Source organism: Hyla sarda, chromosome 4, assembly GCF_029499605.1.
Source record: "Hyla sarda isolate aHylSar1 chromosome 4, aHylSar1.hap1, whole genome shotgun sequence".
Classification (NCBI taxonomy): Eukaryota; Metazoa; Chordata; class Amphibia; order Anura; family Hylidae; genus Hyla; species Hyla sarda.
The window spans coordinates 58,983,996-59,007,381 of NC_079192.1; the positions used below are offsets into that span (position 1 = coordinate 58,983,996).

The 23,386-nt window shown below is 39.4% G+C and overlaps 1 protein-coding gene across 4 annotated transcripts in view; it reads right to left on the reverse strand.

Moving 5' to 3' along the window:
* Positions 1-443: 443 nt before the first annotated feature.
* The window catches only part of LOC130366810 (olfactory receptor 1009-like), a 59,233-nt gene continuing 36,290 nt past the window's right edge, over positions 444-23,386 (reverse strand). For 3 of the 4 annotated variants that reach the window (XM_056569174.1, XM_056569177.1, XM_056569176.1), the window contains exons 2-3: positions 2,974-3,052; positions 444-1,481 (exon numbers count right to left, since the gene is read on the reverse strand). In XM_056569174.1, coding sequence (XP_056425149.1) covers positions 530-1,477 — 948 coding nt within the window. In that variant the 5' untranslated portion in view covers positions 1,478-1,481; positions 2,974-3,052 and the 3' untranslated portion in view covers positions 444-529. Of the gene's footprint in view, positions 1,482-2,973; positions 3,053-5,773; positions 5,820-23,386 lie in introns of those variants that run through there. The other variant, XM_056569175.1, reaches the window with a different exon arrangement.

The window sequence follows — 23,386 nt, forward strand, 5'->3', positions numbered from 1 at the left end:
GGTAGTATTAGGCTGGGGAGGGCCAAAAAAAAAAAGGCCATTGCCTTGGTTAGATTGACAAACTGTAAAGGGGTATGTGATTAGCTCTACATACCAGAAAAATGCATTTTTAGAAATGACCACTGGTCCTCTTTAAGTTGCTTCCTCTTTCAACACAGTGTAATTGACAGCTCATCTTGCATGCAAGATAAACTCGCAGTCATTCTTTGTGGCCTGAAAAAAGGTGTACTCTTAGGGTTTCTCAATGTAAATGTCAGGGCAAACAGTACATGCTTTCCTCTATTCTGAATGTATACAGCTATTTATATGAAATACTAAATATAATCACAGAAAACTATGAATTTAACTGTTTCCTCCTCATTCAGATGCTGCCTCAGATAATGGAGCATAGGAGACCTGAAATATCTGCTACTAGATCTGGCATTTGTGTTCTATTCTTTATTTATTCTCCATACATAGTTATGCTCAGTTTATTGCTGTTGTTTACATTTCCATACTATAAAATTTGATTAAACAAGGCCAAAGATGCTTAAGTGCTTGCAAAAATGCTTTTACCCACAAAAGTCATCACTGCTTTTTTAATTTCTGAATTTTTAAAACTGTAGATGATAGGGTTCAATAATGGGGAGGCCACCGTATAAAAAATCGAAAAAATTTTGTCCATATTGTTGGACTTCAACCCTAAGCTTGGCCGAAAATAAATTCCAAACACAGTGCTATAGAAAGAGATAACAACAGTAAGGTGGGAAGCACAGGTGGAAAACGCTTTGTATCGTCCACCTGCTGAATGAATTCCCAAGATGTTATATATGATTAATACATAGGACATCAGAATCGCAAAAAAGGAAACAACCCCCATTACAAGAGCCATCGACAAGACAACAACTTTTCGGATGTAGGCATGGACACATGTGAGTTTTAGTAGTGGGGGGATATCACAGTAGAAGTGATTGATTTTATTGGAACCGCATAATGGGAATTTAAAAACAGCGACAGTATGAGTCACAGAGGACAGGAAGCTGGTAAAATAGGCTCCACAAACCAAACCCCAACACGCAGTCTTGTCCATAATGTTGTGATAGACAAGTGGTTGGCAAATAGCAGCATAACGGTCATATGCCATTAAAGTAACCAAGAGGCTCTCAGATGTAGCAAACATGGCAAAGAAAAACATCTGGGTGGCGCAGGCTATGAATGGAATAGACTTGGACTCTGAGGTCATATCCACCAGCATCTTCGGTGTAATAGTCGAGGAGTAACATAAGTCTACAAAAGACAAATGACTTAGAAAAAAATACATAGGGGTATGAAGATGATGATTCACCAATATCAAAACCATCAAAAAAAGGTTACTTAAGAAAGAACACACATAAATGATCAAAAATAGAACAAAAAGGACTGATTGAAAGCCTTGGTCCTTGGTTAGTCCTAACAAAATAAACTGAGAAAAAGCTGTGTGATTCATCATGTTCATCATGATTCTGAAAGAGAGTTACAGAGAATCATAGTTATAAATCTAGGACTCACAAGCAATAGTTTATATTAAAGAGGTGGGGACAAAAGTGGGGGTCTATTTGAAAGGAGGGGCCCATGAGGGTATTTGAGTCTGATTTGGATGTCTGAATTTATTTTGTGCTTTGGCCAGGGCCAATTATTGTCTACTTTTGCCCAAATGCTGCTGCCGCAGCATTTGGCTGGTAAAATCTGTGACAGAAATCCCAGCGCTTCCTAGTATAAACACCAATCTCTAGTGATGGTGCCTACCGCTAGTAGAGGATCCAAGCATCTCTTCCTCTGGGAGGAGCACAATGACTGACTTCATTGTGCACTTCCTGAAGATACAGATGCTTGCGACCTTTAGCAGCCACAGAAAGAAGCAGAAGAAAACACCAGTGACAGTGCAGGGAAGCTCTTTAGGCTATGTTCACACAGCAGAATTTCTGCATGGAATTCCGCATAAAAATTCTGCATAAATTCATAGCCAATACACTCCAATGGGATTCCGCTGTCCCATTTACACAGCTGAATTTCTGGAATTCCATTGAAGTGAATAGTGTTGAGCGGCATAGGCCATATTCGAATTCGCGAATATTCGTGAAAATATGGATGAATATTCGTCATATATTCGCGAATATTCGCATATTCGTTATATGCTCGTTTTATTTTCGCGTATGCGAAAATTAACATATGTGAAAATTCGTACATGCGAAAATTAGTATATGCTAATTTTCACATATGCGAATTTTCGCACGCCAGTCTCACACAGTAGTATTACAGCCTTCTTTACACCACACAAGCTGGAAGCAGAGAGGGGTGATCACTGTGATGTGTACTGTGAAGAAAAAAAAAAAAAAAAAAAAACGAATATTCGTAATTACGAATATATAGCGCTATATTTGCGAAATTCGCGAATTCGCGAATATGCGTTATTCGCGAATAATATTCGAATTGCGAATATTCGCGAGCAACACTAGAAGTGAATGGGCAATTAATTTCTGCGCAATTTACTGCAGAATTTTCATGCAGAATTCCGTGCAGAAATTCTGCTGTTTGAGCATAGCCTGATTTTTTATTTTGTTGTTTACATATTTTAGGGATTGGAATCAGTGTAGTTAGTACAGGAAAAATCACCACAGTGCACATAGTGTGTTGCCTTTTTCTTTCTACTTTTATACTCCTTTTGACGTGAAGGGCACTATGGGGAAATTTATCAAAACCTGTGTAGAAGAAGAGTGGTAGAGTTGCCCATTGCAACCAATCAGATCACTTCTTTCATTTTTCAGAGGCCTCTTTAAAAATGAAAGAAGCAAACTGATTGGTTGCTATGGACAACTGCACCACTCTTCCTCTTAATAGGTTTTGATAAATCTCCTCCTTTATGTTGGCTGGTGGGGTGGATTGTGTGCCAGGGCTGATTTTTTAGTCTCAGTCTGGCACAGCTGGTGGCACTAAACAGTGGACTAGCTGTCATACCTTTTTCTTGACCCCAGACTTTACAAGATTTGTGGCTGAAGGATGGAATTAATGCCAGTGTATCACATTAATAGTTAATCTGTAAGATAACAAAACAATATTAGATATTTAGTATAGCTCTGACTCTCGATATACTGCAAAAAAAAAACAACTAATTTGTACTTTAATATGAACAACTCATACTATTTGTTAATTATGTTGATGAACAAAGGATAAGCAAACTGTATACATATGTGTTTTCTAAACCAACAAACTTAATACAAGGATTTTATTAGCCCATAGTTTCACCACTTTTAAGATTCATTGTAAAGTCTACCCGGCTAATAGGCTGTTCAAATAAATGAAAGAAAAGTATTTAGAACATCACTAATAGACTGCATTCGGACCATTACAATGAATGGGCATGGCTCAGGTACATGGCAGCACACAATGGTTTACACACATGGACAAAATTGTTGGTATTCCAGTGCTGAAGACAGAAACCCCCAAAGTGCTCCCTGGAGTAACTTAAAAGTGACAAAAGTAATAATGAATAGAAAAAAATTACTGAAAATAAACTGATGAAAATCAGACATTGCTTTGCTGGTGGGCTGACAGTGAAGGAATAGGGAGACGTACATTGTATAGGTATGTTTGCACGGAGCATTTCATTTTTTTATGTGATACATTATGTATATGGTGTTCCCATGGTGATTGTGACCTCACAACGATTGACACTATCTGAAACCTTTGTTGTTTTAAGAGAGATGTGTTTACATTCGATTACAAAACTTTTTCTTATGATGTTCATCCAATGAAATGTTACTATGGTGTGTTTACATGTGTGTATGATCCATTTACACTATGCTTCATATGAAGCATATGAAGGCTTTTGTTGTCAAAACATTGTAATTGTAAAGGGGACAAATAAAACTTCAGCTTGCATCATGATCCGTGGCCTGATTGGTGCTGCGGTTTTGGACAATTTTGTGGACCTCAAATAACTGCAAATCAGGAAACTCCATAACCTTCCTCTTGGTATATCAATTTCTGTATAGTACACACAGGTTCTGCAGCACTGTACACTCAAATTGGTCCCTGTCCCCATTGGGGCTCACAATCTAAACCTATCAGTATGTTTTTGAAGTGTGGGAGGAAACACACAAAAACACAGAGAGAACATCTTTGCAGATGTTGTCCTTGGTGGAATTTGAACCCAGGTCTCCAACGCTACAAAAGTGCTAACCACTGAGCCGCTGTGATGTTTCAATGTTTAATGAAAAATAAACAGACACCAGGATTTCCATAATTGTATTCATTTCTAATCATTATGACAGAAAATACAAATCTATTCTACAAAAAATTGTAAAAAACCTGCCCAATTGCCTTAAAGATACCAACGACTTCCTCAATAGTGTTGAGCAAGAATATTCATAATGCAAATTTTTATTGCGAATATCGGCTCTTCACGATTTCGCAAATATTACGAATATAGTGCTACATATTCGTAATGACGAATATTCATTTTTTTGGGGGGGGGGGATGTTTCACATGCAAATTTTTGTGCAAATTTTCCATACAAATTTTTGCATGGAAAAAAAAGTGAGCAAACATAGTGAATATGCGAATTTTGTGAACATAGGACAAATAATAGTCAATATATTCGCGAAATATCACAAATTCGAATATGGCCCCTGCTGCTCATCACTATTTCTATCATGGATATTAAGAGTCTCTATAAGAATATTCCGGTACATGAGGGTATGTATGTATACAGGAACAATTGATAAAAGATGTTACACTGAGTCATAGTAAGTTCAGATTCCTAATGGATCTGTTGGAACTCATTCTTAATAAAAACTATTTTCATTTTGGTGAGGAATTTTTCCTACAGAAGCAAGGAACTTCAATGGGGTCCCCAGTGGCCTCATGTCTTGCTAATATTTTTATGGATAAATGTGAGAAAGAATTTGTTCCATCACATCCATTTAGTAAGTATTGTATTTACACACTTGGTTATGTTATGTGGATCATGTGTTCGTCCTCTGGACGTGCACACATCCTGAACTGTTGTAATATGTTAATCATTTGAATCAATGTTATCCTTTGATAGAGTTTACACTTGAAAGCAATCCGACTGAGATACATTACCCTGATGTACATGTAAAGAGGGTAGATCAGGGATTTCAGACATCCCTTTTTTCTAAAGAAACTGATCGTAACAATTTGTTACATAAAAAAAAAGTGGATATGCCCCCCAGGTCTTCAAAGGTATTCCCAAAGGACAGCTTATTAGAGCAAAAAGGATTTGTAGCACCCAGGAAGAATATGAAAATAACAGAAATAAGATCATAGAGAAATTTGCACAGAGAGGGTATGAAAGGAACAGATTAGAGGAAATATGTAAAATAGTGGGTAAAATACCTAGAGATGAATCGAGAAAAAAGAAAAAACAAAAGACAGATATAGGTGACAGTACATTTTTCACTACATTTGATGGACATGCTAAATTAGTCAAAAATACCATTAATAGAAACTTGGGTATTCTACAAACCAACAGCAAGCTGGTTAGTTTATTTAAACAAAAAAAGCCCTGTCTTGTATACAAGAAAGGCAAATCCATTGCAGATATGTTAATAAGATCTGACATTAAGAAAAAGAAGGTTCCACGACAGACATTTTTAAAAGCAAAAAAATAAAGGTACTTTCCAATGTGGTTCATGTCAGAACTGCAGTGGAATACTCAAAGGAGATAAGGTGAATCATCCAATGACCATCCAGGGATGGTATACATGTAATACAAAACAGGTAGTGTACTTACTAAAGTGCCCATGTGGCATGGTATATGTCGGTCAAACAATGAGAGCTGTAAAAATAAGGATTAATGAACATAAGAGTGCTAGCCGTAAATTTGCTAAAAAAACAGAGAAGGAAAAAGAAGGTATCAGTGAGAAATATGGGGAAACGAGTGTCGCTAGGCATTTCTGTGACAAGACACCAGGTGTGTGAAATGGATGGTATTAGAAGAAATCTCAGGCCCGAGTAATGAATATATAAAAAAAGAAATTGTTACAATGGGAAGTCTTTTGGATAACAAGGTTGAATTCTCTTACTCCTAATGGTATTAATGAACACTGCAACTTTAATGCATTTTTGTAATATTTTGCTATTTCGTGAAGATTTTACATCTTATGTGTGTTTTTAATTGTTGACGTAACTCTCGCGAGAATTGCGGGCTATGTAACATGGTGGAGGGCGCACTATTGTAGGCTTGACAAAGGGATGGAATGCATGCGATGACGACGGAGCTCACAGGCGTGTAGGCTCTTTTTCTTATCCCCGAAGGAGAGGCTGGACGAACGGCAAAGAGGACATTTGAAGCTCCGGCTGGAGCAATGGCCTTCCATGCATATGCGGTGTCCGTAATGTTTCACTAAAGCGACCAACTAGCACCTGGGTGAATATATGTTTTATGTACATGTGATGATACTATACCAGTTTTTGTTCTGAAGACTAATGGAGATAAAGCATTGAAATAATAGAAAACTATATCTGAGTTGGTGTACTGCTTGCTATGAATGGACTTGGCTGGAGCTGAAGGGAGCCTCAAGATGTACACATCACGCCCAGTGTGTTGAATATATACAGTACAGACCAAAAGTTTGGACACGCCTTCTCATTCAGAGTTTTCTTTATTTTCATGACTATGAAAATTGTAGATTCACATTGAAGGCATTAAAACTATAAATTAACACATGTGGAGTTATATACAAAACAAAAAAGTGTGAAACAACAGAAAATATGTTATATTCTAGGTTCTTCAAAGTAGCCACCTTTTGCTTTGATTACTGCTTTGCACACTCTTGGCATTCTCTTGTTGAGATTCAAGAGGTAGTCACCTGAAATGGTTTTCACTTCACAGGTGTGCTGGTGTGGAGGAGGAGATGTGATGGTGTGGGGGTGCTTTGCTGGTGACAGTGTTGGGGATTTATTCAAAATTGAAGGCTTACTGAACTAGCATGGCTACCAAAGCATCTTGCAGCTGCATTCTATTCCATCTGGTTTGCGTTTAGTTGGACCATCATTTATTTTTCAACAGGACAATGACCCCAAACACACCTCCAGTGCTGATGGGGTACTGCGCCAGATGACCTGGCCTCCACAGTCACAAGACCTGAACCCAATCGAGATGGCTTGGGGTGAGCTGGACCGCAGAGTGAAGGCAAAAAAGGGTCAACAAGTGCTAAGCATCTCTGGGAAATCCTTCAAGACTGTTGGAAGACCATTTCAGGTGACTACCTCTTGAAGATCATCAAGAGAATGGCAAGAGTGTGCAAAGCAGTAATCAAAGCAAAAGGTGTAATTCCACATATGTTAATTCATAGTTTTGATGCCTTCAGTGTGAAATTACAATTTTCATAGTCATGAAAACAAAGAAAACTCTGAATGAGAAGTTGTGTCCAAACTTTTGGTCTGTACTGTACACCCATCCTTGTGGTTTTCGCACCTTATACAGAAAATAAAAATCTACCTTTTAGGAGTCTGAAGTCCAGAAAAGGTTCTGTTCACATTTTATTTTGAGAACACATTTGGTGTATGCCCTGGAAGAAATTTCAAAGCACATGTCAATAAATCAATAGATTCAATGCTTCCAGAGTATGTTCAAAGAGCGTTTTTTTTTCCAAACATCAAAATATACTTTTTACAATGGAAAGCAATCTAATCTATGCCTATACAGTGCCATATGTGGAGCATTCCATGGGGTGTATACCAGATGTGAACAAAGCCAATGCACTTTAGAAGTTCAGAGAAAGCTCTTTTCATATGTTCTTCAGGGTTTGCAATTTACTTTTTGAGTTGTGTTTATGTGTAAAAGTTTATTGTAAAAAATAGGTTAAAAATATTAAGTTCATTGAGTACTTACCAACTTGTTCATCATACAGTGTACATCGCTTCCATGCAGATGATTTCCTGCTGGTATGTTGTGCTTTATATATATGATCAAAGATATTATCTTGGGAAATTATTCGTGTTGAGTATCAAGGGAAACAAAGAAAATGTTAAGGACGCTGCCTGGTTTTACCTTAATCACTAAGACACGTTTCTCTTTAGGTTGTAATAACTTTGAAATGCTTTTACTGAGCAAAGCGATTCTGAGAGTTTTTTTCGCGACATATTGAACTTTGTATTAGTGGTAAATTGTTGTTTACACATTTAGCATTTTTTGTGAAAAACGCCAAAAGATTGTGAAATTTTAACATTATTTTTAAGGCATTCACTGTGCAATAAAAATAATGTTATCTTTATTCTGTGGGTCAGTACAATTATGGCGCTAGCCAATTTGTATAGCTTTTTATGTTCTCTTCCCTTTTCACAACAAAATCCCTTTTTTTTTTTTGTGTTGCCATGTTCCGAAAGCCATCCTTTTTTTTATTTTTCGTACAATGCCATTGTTTGTTGAGGGCTATTAAGTTGACTGAGCATTATATAATAATTTAAAGGGGTACTCAGCTGGAAAATATATAAATATATATATATATATATATATATATATATATATATATATATATATAACTTCAAAAAATGGTACGGCACTCCAAATATCCAAAAAATAACTTATTTATTCCACATGTCAAACAGTGCTGCACTGTTTGACATGTGGAATAAATAAGTTATTTTTTGGATATTTGGAGTGCCGCACCATTTTTTTGAAGTTATCAATTGGCTGTGATCGAGCCTGAGGAGCTGGCACCCGTCTACTGTGGTATAGTAGTGCTGCATTTTTTTGGATATCTATATATATATATACAATGTGCATAAAAACGGCACAACCAAAATCCAGAAGAAAAGTGAGATGAGGGGTGCCCGCATAGCTGGAACCTGGGTCCACCGGTTCCTTAATCCAGACAATAGCAAATATGATGCAGCACTCCACAGGTTGCGAAAAAAAGGTGGTTTTATTCCATCATGTGCATAGACAACGTTTCACCAGCCTCACGCTGGCTTTTTCAAGTGAATCATAGTGATACTGGTGGGTATTTATAGACCGCCCACCAGGTCATGTGACAAAGGTAATACATGATTGACATATGTAAATAAAGAGGTCATCAGAAAGCATTGTGCAAACAATAATATAAATAATATAAATCATCATCTATAGTGTTGAATACAAATAAAAGGACATCAGATCATCATCTAATGTAGAATTACCGGTATTTAAGCATAATACATCAAAGTGCACTGGTAGTGATCTGTAAATCCGTGACGAGATGTGAATGCCTTCCGGGGTCCTGCCGCGATGTATCCCGGTCACAGGCGCCAATGCGCCGGATGTGATGTGCGCATCGCTGAGGAGTAGAAGCATTTCCGGGTTCGGGTGGAGCGTAACATCAGGAGCGCGTCCTCGCATCCATGGCAACCCGACTCCGGACTTAGACGTGGCTAGCGCATGCTCAGATAAGTTCATATCCTGTCAGTGAGGATTATCCCCATGCGAAAAATGAGGCCATATCAATGTCGCTGTATAGATCACAGGGTGTATATAGCTTGATTGAATAATATTAAATAAAGGCATAATGTATCCATTCCTGGGGGACAACAAAAGGTCTAGTGAGGGCTGAAAGTAAACGCAGCATACACAGAGCAGGTAAGTAAACAAAGGGAAGTGCGGTCACTGTTGCTAGGGCTGGGGTTCCATACCTTGTGGTTGCCCCTAGCAACCGGCCGTAGTATGTAAAGGCAGCAGAAAAAAGAAAAGTAAGTAAATCAGAGGGAATACAGTCCCTGATACTTGGACTTAGGCTCCAAAACTCGGGGTTGTCCTTGGCAACCGACCATAGTAGTAACAAGCTGCGAAAATAGAAAAGAGAAAAGAGGGTAATGACTAGCTCCAGTCGGCGTGTTTGGGCCGACTCCACTCTCCATACATACTAAGATGAGTTTACCGGTGTATATGAACCGGGACCGTTCTGGCATCAGCATATGTGGACCAAGATTTCCTCGGTGTGTATGGACCGATATCTGTTTCACAATAAGATGTAGAACGAGAGGCTAAAAAATAGAGAAATGTAAATTGTTAGAGCAACCTAGCAAACTCCACCATGCAAAGACATTTGTTAATGTGCGTAGATACCGTGGTCCATAGCGTATCGGGTTCTGTATTCAGGGGGTGTCTCATGAGTATTGTCCATGGACATGGACTATCTCTGCACCTATGAAGTGGTAGCCCCATGCACATCGGGTGTTCAACCCTTCAAACCCTGTAGCCCACGCTATCTTAGGACCTGAATCTAAGTCGCACCCACATGCATGAACATTCACACTGGAGTATAGGTAGTCAGTTAATAGGTCCAGTTCTCAAAAGTATAAAAAGGCAAGTATGTGGAGGGGGAGTAGAGTCAATTACCCAAAGAACAAGAAGTAAAGATTAGTAGTAGCCGAATATTTGGTTGCTGTTTCCTCAGGAATATATAATCGGAATACAATATGTGAGGTGGAGTGACGTCAAGGCAGGTACCCGGAAGGCATGTGAACTAAAACAAGAATTTAAAAAAAAGAAATTAGTAGCAAGAATAAATCACTATTCACCTCTAGCAGGGTTAATACCCCCCAGCATACAGGGCTAAACCCCCTTAGCGCCTCAACATCTTAGGTAAGACAGTAAACTCTACATTGAGTCCATTTGGTTTAAGTGTATTAAGGCTGTGGATCCACTTGAGTTCTCTAACCTGGAGGGATGCTATTCTATCACCCCCTCTTTTTGGGGGAGGAATATGGTCAACTATCATGCATTTCAGATCTGATTCTGTGTGTCCAGCTTCGGTAAAATGTTTAGACACAGGGAGGTCCAAACGTTTTTTTCTGATTGAGTACCTGTGTTGGTTCAATCTTGTCCTGAAATCATTTTTCGTTTCACCTACATATAGGTGTTTACATGGGCACCAAAGGATGTACACAACATAATCACTATCGCACGTTAAGTAGAATTTAATGGGGAATTCTTTCTGAGTGTCAGGATGTATGAACGTGGTGCCTTTCTGTAAATACTTGCATGTAACACAGCGCAAACAGGGAAAGCACCCCTTAGCTTTTACAGACAAATATTTCTGTTGTTTACCCGGTCCAGAGATGTCAGCTTTGACCAAGTGGTCTCTGAGGTTACGTGCTCTACGGTACGACATGAGTGGAGGAATTTGGAATTCCCTAATCTGTGGATAACTGTCTTTCACCAGATGCCAATGTTTCTTAATGGTTGCTGCTATGTTACTAGAGACTTCGTTGTAGGTGGAGATGAATGGTATTCTCATGGATTGGTCTTTCTTATGCGTCTTGAATTTGCCCATATGCCTTTCTGTTCTAACTTGTTGTACATGTCTAGAGATGATGTGTTTGGGATAGCCCCTCTCACTGAACTGTTTGACCATTCTGTCAACTGCGGCATCAAATTTATGGTCAGTATCAGTGATGCGGCTGGCTCTTAATAGTTGGCTATAAGGTAATGATGAGATCATAGATCTAGGGTGTGATGATTCAAATCTGAGTAGGGTATTGCAATCAGTAGGTTTATGGTAAAGATCTGTAGTCAGTCCGTTATTGAGAATGGACACCTGAGTATCCAGAAAATTAACTGTATTATCTGAGTGTGATAATGTAAACTGGAGATTGGGGTCGATACTATTGAGGTAGTTATGAAAGTTAGTCAGTTCTGTTTTGCCTGTCCAGATGAGGAAGATGTCGTCAATGGGGTGGTGGAGATACATTGACGACATCTTCCTCATCTGGACAGGCAAAACAGAAGAACTGACTAACTTTCATAACTACCTCAATAGTATCGACCCCAATCTCCAGTTTACATTATCACACTCAGATAATACAGTTAATTTTCTGGATACTCAGGTGTCCATTCTCAATAACGGACTGACTACAGATCTTTACCATAAACCTACTGATTGCAATACCCTACTCAGATTTGAATCATCACACCCTAGATCTATGATCTCATCATTACCTTATAGCCAACTATTAAGAGCCAGCCGCATCACTGATACTGACCATAAATTTGATGCCGCAGTTGACAGAATGGTCAAACAGTTCAGTGAGAGGGGCTATCCCAAACACATCATCTCTAGACATGTACAACAAGTTAGAACAGAAAGGCATATGGGCAAATTCAAGACGCATAAGAAAGACCAATCCATGAGAATACCATTCATCTCCACCTACAACGAAGTCTCTAGTAACATAGCAGCAACCATTAAGAAACATTGGCATCTGGTGAAAGACAGTTATCCACAGATTAGGGAATTCCAAATTCCTCCACTCATGTCGTACCGTAGAGCACGTAACCTCAGAGACCACTTGGTCAAAGCTGACATCTCTGGACCGGGTAAACAACAGAAATATTTGTCTGTAAAAGCTAAGGGGTGCTTTCCCTGTTTGCGCTGTGTTACATGCAAGTATTTACAGAAAGGCACCACGTTCATACATCCTGACACTCAGAAAGAATTCCCCATTAAATTCTACTTAACGTGCGATAGTGATTATGTTGTGTACATCCTTTGGTGCCCATGTAAACACCTATATGTAGGTGAAACGAAAAATGATTTCAGGACAAGATTGAACCAACACAGGTACTCAATCAGAAAAAAACGTTTGGACCTCCCTGTGTCTAAACATTTTACCGAAGCTGGACACACAGAATCAGATCTGAAATGCATGATAGTTGACCATATTCCTCCCCCAAAAAGAGGGGGTGATAGAATAGCATCCCTCCAGGTTAGAGAACTCAAGTGGATCCACAGCCTTAATACACTTAAACCAAATGGACTCAATGTAGAGTTTACTGTCTTACCTAAGATGTTGAGGCGCTAAGGGGGTTTAGCCCTGTATGCTGGGGGGTATTAACCCTGCTAGAGGTGAATAGTGATTTATTCTTGCTACTAATTTCTTTTTTTTAAATTCTTGTTTTAGTTCACATGCCTTCCGGGTACCTGCCTTGACGTCACTCCACCTCACATATTGTATTCCGATTATATATTCCTGAGGAAACAGCAACCAAATATTCGGCTACTACTAATCTTTACTTCTTGTTCTTTGGGTAATTGACTCTACTCCCCCTCCACATACTTGCCTTTTTATACTTTTGAGAACTGGACCTATTAACTGACTACCTATACTCCAGTGTGAATGTTCATGCATGTGGGTGCGACTTAGATTCAGGTCCTAAGATAGCGTGGGCTACAGGGTTTGAAGGGTTGAACACCCGATGTGCATGGGGCTACCACTTCATAGGTGCAGAGATAGTCCATGTCCATGGACAATACTCATGAGACACCCCCTGAATACAGAACCCGATACGCTATGGACCACGGTATCTACGCACATTAACAAATGTCTTTGCATGGTGGAGTTTGCTAGGTTGCTCTAACAATTTACATTTCTCTATTTTTTAGCCTCTCGTTCTACATCTTATTGTGAAACAGATATCGGTCCATACACACCGAGGAAATCTTGGTCCACATATGCTGATGCCAGAACGGTCCCGGTTCATATACACCGGTAAACTCATCTTAGTATGTATGGAGAGTGGAGTCGGCCCAAACACGCCGACTGGAGCTAGTCATTACCCTCTTTTCTCTTTTCTATTTTCGCAGCTTGTTACTACTATGGTCGGTTGCCAAGGACAACCCCGAGTTTTGGAGCCTAAGTCCAAGTATCAGGGACTGTATTCCCTCTGATTTACTTACTTTTCTTTTTTCTGCTGCCTTTACATACTACGGCCGGTTGCTAGGGGCAACCACAAGGTATGGAACCCCAGCCCTAGCAACAGTGACCGCACTTCCCTTTGTTTACTTACCTGCTCTGTGTATGCTGCGTTTACTTTCAGCCCTCACTAGACCTTTTGTTGTCCCCCAGGAATGGATACATTATGCCTTTATTTAATATTATTCAATCAAGCTATATACACCCTGTGATCTATACAGCGACATTGATATGGCCTCATTTTTCGCATGGGGATAATCCTCACTGACAGGATATGAACTTATCTGAGCATGCGCTAGCCACGTCTAAGTCCGGAGTCGGGTTGCCATGGATGCGAGGACGCGCTCCTGATGTTACGCTCCACCCGAACCCGGAAATGCTTCTACTCCTCAGCGATGCGCACATCACATCCGGCGCATTGGCGCCTGTGACCGGGATACATCGCGGCAGGACCCCGGAAGGCATTCACATCTCGTCACGGATTTACAGATCACTACCAGTGCACTTTGATGTATTATGCTTAAATACCGGTAATTCTACATTAGATGATGATCTGATGTCCTTTTATTTGTATTCAACACTATAGATGATGATTTATATTATTTATATTATTGTTTGCACAATGCTTTCTGATGACCTCTTTATTTACATATGTCAATCATGTATTACCTTTGTCACATGACCTGGTGGGCGGTCTATAAATACCCACCAGTATCACTATGATTCACTTGAAAAAGCCAGCGTGAGGCTGGTGAAACATTGTCTATGCACATGATGGAATAAAACCACCTTTTTTTCGCAACCTGTGGAGTGCTGCATCATATTTGCTATTATATATATATATATATATATATATATATATTTTTTTTTTTTTTTTTATCAACTAGTGCCAGAAAGTTAAACATATTTGTAAATTACTTCTATTAAAAAATCTTAATCCTCCCAGTACTTATCAGCTGCTGTATACTTGAGAGGAAGTTCTTTTCTTTTTTAATTTCCTTTCTGTCTGACCACAGTGCTCTCTACTAACATACCTGTCCATGTCAGGAACTGTCTAGAGCAGGATAGGTTTGCTATGGGGATTTTCTCCTGTTCTGGACAATTTCTGACATGAACAAAGGTGTCAGCAGAGAGTACTGTGGTCAGACAGAAAGGAAATTTAAAAAGAAAAGAACTTCCTGTGGAAAATACAGCAGCTGATAAGTATTGGAAGGGTTGAGTATGTTTAACTTTCTGGCACCAGTTTATTAAAAAAAAATGTTTTCCAGTGTAGTACTCCTTTTATGATGCTTTATTTTATCTAGTGTGGTGTTGTAACTAAACTGAACAGCTACAGTCAGGTTGTCTGATTGGCCTGACACACCTCCTGATAGGCTGAGCTGGCGGCACTATGACCTGCAGGGCCATCATCAGGATGATAAAAGATGCCGGAAGAGCAGACGTGGTGCTGGAACCATGGCAGGTAAGTTTATTAAATAAAAAAAAAATGAACCTTGTTTTCAAGCTACAGAGGGAAAATTACCACCTCTCAAAGAGAAAATCTGTGTATACTACATATACTGTGCCTACAAAAGACTGTATACTGTATCTGCTTGCACAGAGAAACTACCTCAGTAAAGCCATTGTTATTTGTTCAAGTTCACGTCTGTCTCTCCCTATTGTTTGCAAAACCATCATGGGCATTCCACACATGATCACCAACTTGGCCCAATAGGGTTTAGGTCTGGAGACATGCTTGACCAGTCCATCACCTTTACCCTCAGCTTCTTTAGTAAGGCAGTGGTCATTAGTATTGCTCGCAAATATCGCATATTCGCGAATATTCGTGAATATAGCACTATATATTCATAATTACGAATATTCATTTTATTTTATTTTTTCACAGTAAACATCACAGTGATCACCCCTCTCTGCTTCCAACTTGTGTGGTGTAAAGAAGGCTCTAATACTACTGTGTGAGACTGGCGTGCGAATTTTCACATATGCGAAAGTTTGCATATGCTAATTTTCGCATATGCTAATTTTCGTTTATGCTAATTTTTCATTTATGAGAATTTTTTGCATATGTGAAAATAAAACGAGAATATTACGATTATGCGAATTTAGCGAATATATGACGAATATTCGTCCATATATTCGCGAAATATTGCAAATTCGAATATGGCCTATGCCGCTCAACACTAGTGGTCATCTCTGAGATGTGTTTGGGGTCTTTATCATGTTGGAATACTGCCCTGTGGTCCAGTCTCTGATGGGAGGGGATCATGCTCATCTTCAGTATGTCACAGTACATGTTGGCCTTCATGGTTTCCTCAATGAACGGAAGCCCCCAGTGCCAGCAGGGAAATGGCTAACTGGGCCCAATTTAGACTTTTCCACTTAGAGGGGACACAACATTAAACACTGTTATACCGGCTGTGCACTCATTACTTTACATTGTAGCAGAGGGTCATTTCGACAGTGTTGTCACATGAAAAGATGGAGGAAAATATTTACAAAACTGTGAGGGATGTACTCACTTATGTGAGTTACTGTATGCATTCAGTATGACTCAATATGAATCACTCATGATGCCAATAAAATAATATGCCCTATTTACACATTCTGATTCTGCAGCGGATTTACATAAAAATTGGTGGACTTGTATCTCAGCTGTTTATTTCTGATCAGCATCGCACCTTCTATGGGATTTCTGTCATTCTGTAGTCGCACTGTTCACTGAACCGAGCTATGAAGATCAGAAATGAACAGGCACAGCCCTTAGCTGCTACCCATTTATTTTAGGGATTAGTGGGGGTCTAAACACCAGTACCCTGCAGCAGTTTTGCAATGTTGCTATGATATATCAGAATTTGCAAAAAAAAAAAAAAAAACACAGGAGCCCTTTAGGTTAAGTTTTGGTGAATATTTTTAGCCAAAACCTAGAGTTTTTAGGAATTAATTTAGATTTCAGCTTAACCCCTTAACGACGCAGGACGTATATTTACGTCCTGCGCCGGCTCCCGCGATATGAAGCGGGATCGCGCCGCGATCCTGCATCATATCGCGTCTGTCCCGGCGCTCATCAATGGCCGGGACCCGCGGCTAATACCACACACCGCCGATTGCGGCGATGTGCGGTATTATCCCTTTAGAAGCGGCGGTCAAAGCTGACCGCCGCTTCTAAAGTGAAACTGAAAGTGACCCGGCTGCTCAGTCGGGCTGTTCGGGACCGCCGCAGTGAAATCGCGGCGTCCCGAACAGCTGACCGGACACCGGGAGGGCCCTTACCTGCCTCCTCGGTGTCTGATCGACGAATGACTGCTCCGTGCCTGAGATCCAGGCAGGAGCAGTCAAGCGCTGATAATGCTGATCACAGGCGTGTTAATACACGCCAGTGATCAGCATAGGAGATCAGTGCGTGCAGTGTTATAGGTCCCTATGGGATAACAATGATCAGTATAAGAGATCAGTGTGTGCAGTGTTATAGGTCCCTATGGGACCTATAACACTGCAAAAAAAATGTAAAAAAAAAAAGTGTTAATAAAGGTAATTTCACCCCTTCCCTAATAAAAGTTTGAATCACCCCCCTTTTCCCATAAAAAAATAAAACAGTGTAAAAAAAATAAATAAACATATGTGGTATCGCCGCGTGCGTAAATGTCCGAACTATAAAAATATATCATTAATTAAACCGCACGGTCAATGGCGTACGCGCAAAAAAATTCCAAAGTCCAAAAAAGCGTATTTTGGTCACTTTTTATACCATTAAAAAAAATGAATAAAAAGTGATCAAAAAGTCAGATCAAAACAAAAATCATACCGATAAGAACTTTAGATCACGGTGCAAAAAATGAGTCCTCATACCGCCCTGTACATGGAAAAATAAAAAAAGTTATAGGGGTCAGAAGATGACATTTTTAAACGTATAAATTTTCCTGCATGTAGTTATGATTTTTTCCAGAAGTGCGACAAAATCAAACCTATATAAGTAGGGTATCATTTTAACCATATGGACCTACAGAATAATGATAAGGTGTAATTTTTACCGAAATATGCACTCCGTGGAAACGGAAGCCCCCAAAAGTTACAAAATGGCGTTTTTTTTCGATTTTGTCGCACAATGTTTTTTTTTTCCGTTTCGCCATGCATTTTTGGTTAAAATTACTAATGTCACTGCAAAGTAGAATTGGCGACGCAAAAAATAAGCCATAATATGGATTTTTAGGTGGAAAATTGAAAGGGTTATGATTTTTAAAAGGTAAGGAGGAAAAAACGCAAGTGCAAAAACGGAAAAACCCTGAGTCCTTAAGGGGTTAAAATACTGACAAAAATACTAGTGTGAACCAGCCTTAGCCAGAATAGCATTGTTTCGGGGGGAAGGCACATAGATTTCTGCAAGCCCTATTGTAGAAATGTGTGAATGAAATATCTTGCTTATAAGGCTGAATTCCCACAATGGGAAGGTCCCGAGGGTGTCTGGCACTGATTGTATAGGAAAGCTCCACAGCTGAAATTCCTTAGTGTACACTGTGCAGCAGAATTCCATTGACAGCAATGGGTCTCTATTGCACTGAAATTTTAAAATGGAATTTCAAAGTAGAACTCTGCTCAGAAATTCTGCTGTGTAAACATTGCCTTAAAGGGGTACTCTGAACCCTGGAGCCGGCGCCAAGTGCTTCACCAAAAGGAAAAGAGATACGCAATACAATGCACACCCACAGTTACTGTATTACAAAAGATTATCTTGGTTGCACATAAGTATATACAAAATGCAGACAATACAATTAAAATCAATTAAAAGGCACAATTGGAGGCAACTGCCTCCACAAGTGAATAGGTTACAAGCCTATCTTATTACAATAATATTATACCAATACAGTCCTAACCCCACAACACCAATAGCTTGTATACAACCTGAATGTCTTTCATGAATAATAGTGTTGAGCGGCATGGGCAATATTTGCATTCGCAATATTTCGCGAATATATGGACGAATATTCGTCATATATTCGCTAAATTCGCATATCCGTAATATTCGCGTAATATTTTGGCATAAGCCAAAATTTGCATACACGAAAATTCACATATGCGAAAAATTAGCATATGCAAAAATTAGCATATGCAAATTTTCACATATGCGAAAATTCGTACGCCAGTCTCACACAGTAGTATTAGAGCCTTCTTTACAACACACAAGCTGGAAGCAGAGAGGGATGATCACTGTGATGTGTACTGTGAAAAAAAAAATATATATATTCATAATTGCAAATATATAGTGCTATATTCGCGAACATTCGCGAATTCGCGAATATGCGATATTTGCGAATAAAATTCGCATTGCGAATATTAGCGAGCAACACTAATGGATAACACAAGGGGGATAAGCAGTAAAGGACAATAGAGTAGCCAGGCAGGTGCCCCCTAGAGGCCCCACGCATTACGTTGCCCGTCGGCAACTTCCTAAAGAGCTTGTGACATCATAGCCCCCCCTTATGACATCACGCCCCGCCCCATCAATGCAAGTCTATGGGAGGGGGCGTGATATCCGTCACGCCCCCTCCCATAGACTTGCATTGAGAGGGCGGGACGTGACATCATGATGGGGTGGGGCTATAGCATCACAACCTCCCTGCGCCAACTCCAGCGTTCGGAACAGTTTGTTCCAAACGCTGAGCAGCGGAGTACCCCTTTAATGTTTCTGTTATCATATCCTTGCCATCTGCTTTCATTGGCTTTGGTTTACCAAGATGAATGCAAACTATTGACTTAATCTGCCTTTATTAGACTTCCTGTATATATTGGGATCAAGACCACTCAGATTCAAAATACAAAGTCCCTATATTTTATTGAGACTATACATAAAACCATGTTAGTAAAACATGTAACGTCCATACAGGACTATCAATCACACCCAGGCCTTGGTGTCTTATGGGGCCTAAATAGCTTCTATCCATACCATACCCTCCGTCCTAAGAGCTGGAAGACACTATTATTGTAAAAGTGACATGGTGAATAGAGGTCCCTTGGCTTTGAGGCCCTGGAACGTTAAATTACATCTTTATTATAAAGCTATAGCCCTCTATTAGACATTTTCAGAATTATGAAGAGTTAATAGATTTTCTAAGGTGAGTTCATTTCACATAACAAATGTAGAAATTGTTTTCGGCAACTGAAGTCACAGAAGAGAATATGGCAGCATGTTTTCCCCAAGGTTCTAGTTAAAAGAAATCTCTCGGAGTCTTATCATCTTGTTTACTCTTACTTGTCTTGTTTAAAGACCTTAAATGAAAATTAGGCTTAGTTATGTCTATAGGGGAAAGCTCTCTATGGAGCCTTGTTACATCTCTTGTTTGTTATCTTACTAATGAATCACATTAACTAATCTCTTTTGTCCTCTAGTAACCTTTGTGAATTCATACAAGTGATATACACATAGAATGATAGATATGAATGTGTGTATTACAACTCTATTAATATGAACCATTCATGATGACAATATACATACAATAATGTGCCCTGTTTATCATAATAATGCTATTTGTAAAAATTTAATATTTATGCAATAACTGTAAAGTAAAAAAAAATATAGCAAAATCCATAATGTAACAATCCATATTTCGCAATCTTATGATTAAGGCTTTGTTCCCATTGCATTTAATGAAACTCTTTTGATGTAGATGGTAAACATGCTAATATATACTATGATAGGCCCCACATATGTCAGTATAGGTTGACTTTTCTTTCAATCCAGCTTTACTACTATTTAAAGGAGTACTACCATGCTGACAACTTATCCCCTGACAACAACGATCTCGCACGCAGCACCCCACTCTCATCAGGCACCGGAGCGAATATCCGCTCCAGGTCTGATGACAGGGCCGGTGATCGTGACCTCACAGCTCTGCCCCCGTGTGACGTCACACTCTACCCCTCATTGCAAGTCTATGGCAGGGGGCGAGACAGCTGTCTCGCCCCCTGCCATAGACTTACATTGAGGGGCGGAGCGTGATGTCACATGGGGGCAGAGCCATGACATCACGATACTCCGGCCCCGTGATCGGCAGTCATCAGACCCGTAGCGATGTTCGCTCCGGGGCCTGATGAGAGCGAGATGCTGTGTGCGAGATCGCAGGGGGTCCCCAGCGGCGGGACCCCGCGCGATCAGGCAACTTATCCTCTATCTAAAGGATAAGTTGTCAGCAAGGTAGTATCCCTTTAAAAAAATAACACTCAGTAGATGACATATGTGGTTTTGCGTTCAATGTATACATTAGGAAAATTTTCTAGCATACTGTATATATCAAACATGCATCACGATACTGTTTTCTAGACTGCAAATAGCAACTGCCAACCTCTGCGGCACACACAGTAGATGGCAGAGTATAGCAGAGCATGGCACACCAGGAGTCCCTGATCTGTACAGGGTTTCCCGTTCAAGAGCCGACAGTGCGCCAGCTTGTGGTTCCCTTTCTGCTCCTGAGCTGGGCACATGGCTATATTTCATGACATGTAGGGATGATGCGTTGGAAGGCTGTCATGAGAAACCACACTCAGTTAACCCCTTAATGACGCAAGGTTGTTTTGAGTTTAAAGGGATTATCCAGGAATTGAAAAAACACCTGATTTCTTTCAAAAACAGCTCCACATCTGTACCCAGGTTTGGTGTGGTTTTACAACTTGGGTCCATTCACTTCAATGGAACTGAGCTGCAGAACCACACCCAACCTGTAGACATGTAGACAGACAAGGAGCGGTTTTTGAAAGAAAGTAGCTTTGTTCTTTTATTCCTGGATAACCCCTTTAATAACCAATTCCCTTTTTTCAAATCTGACACATCTCTCTTTATGTGGTAATTACTTTGAAATGTATTTTTTTTCATCCAAGCAATTCTGAGATTGTTTTTTTTTTTTTTGTGACATATTGTACTTTATATTAGTGGTCAATTTTTGTTGATAGATTTAATGTTTTTTTGAGTGAAAAATCTTGCTTTTGTCAAGATTTGAAATTCTCTTCTTGGAAGAGAAATAGTCATGTTAAATACATTAGTTTTTAATTATTGAAATTTATAAACAAGGAGCTTTAAATATAAAAAGATTTATTGAATGCAGGTGGTAGGTAGATAGATCTATGTGGACAAGGAAGGTAAATGTGAAGAATGGGATATCATTGTTTTGTAACTAAGATGTATGGCAGTCTCTGAAAGCGAGGAAATAAGGGACTACAGAGTAACTTGCCTCCTCATCTGGTCCAAAATTGCATCATCAACTAATGTTGAACGAATATTCGAAATGCGACTTTTCACCACTTCTCAAATTTCGCAAATATTTAGAATATAGTGTTAAATATTCGTAATGAAGAATATTTTTTTTTAAATATGCGAATTTATGCAAATAGGCAAATATTTGTGAATATTGGCACTTCCAGAGGACACTGATCCCTCCCTTCTTTTAGGTGAAAGATATCGCGCATGCGCACTATGCGAATTTCAAGCATCAGGTGCAGACCCGGAGGCTTGTGAGGTCACGGCCATGCCCCCTCAATGCAAGTCTATGTGAAGGGGCATGGCCATGATGTCACGAGCCTCCGCCCCACATCACTAGTCATCCGGCATGGAGAAAAGTTTGCTCCATGCATCGGATGTCTGGGGTGCCACAGCCGAGATCACGGGAGTTGCCTTTGGATAAGGGATAAGATGTCTAGGGGCAGAGTACCCCTTAAATGACTGTGTTTTTTTGTTTTGTTTTTTCTTTCAGTTTTTTTATTTTTTTCAAATTGCCCTCACTTTGTCATTTCTGTATTTTTGCTCTCAAAGGGGAGTGGCTTAGCGTGTGCAGATTGATTTGTTGCATTATTCCATTATTATTATTCCATTATTACTATTTTTGTGCTTTACTCCCTAGGTGGTGTAGAATTTGATGTGTGTCTTCTTCCCCATACCGTTTTCTTTTTAAAAAATTTACACAATTTATTTAAGCTGCTTGCGCAGTTTCTTGAAATGGAAACTGATACAAATGATATTCTCCCCTTAATCTTTTCCTCTTACATTTAACCTTTTTTTTGTGATGAAATGCCAGTGGGCCAATTCAAAATCCAATGGTATATATATGAAATGCCAGTGGGGACAATGTTTAGACCACAACAACAGATCAAAGATATTTCTGAATAAATTCTTGTACAGATTTCTTAATATCTTTGTTTCTCAAGCTGTATATTAGGGGGTTGATCAGTGGAGTGAATACAGTATATAGCAAGGATAGGATTTTATTAAGATTCGATGTTTGTCCTCTTGTCGGAAGAATATAAATACTGAACAGAGTGCAGTAGAATATGGAGACCACAATAAGGTGCGAGCTACAAGTGGAGAAGGCTTTCTGTCTACTGATATTTGATGGAATATTTAAGATAGCGCAGACAATGTTCACATAAGAAATAACAATTATTATGCTGGGAATAATCACTATTGGAATACTTAGTAGATACCTTTGTACTTTCAGAGGAAATGTATCAGAACAGGAAAGTTCTTGTAAGGGAACAAGATCACAGAACAAATGGTCAATGATATTCGGTCCACAAAACCTCAGCCTTGTTAGTGTAAAAATGTAAATAAATCCATTAAAAAAACTGACCAGCCAACACACAGCGACTAATGTTATATAAAAGTTACTTGTCATGATAGAGATATAATGGAGGG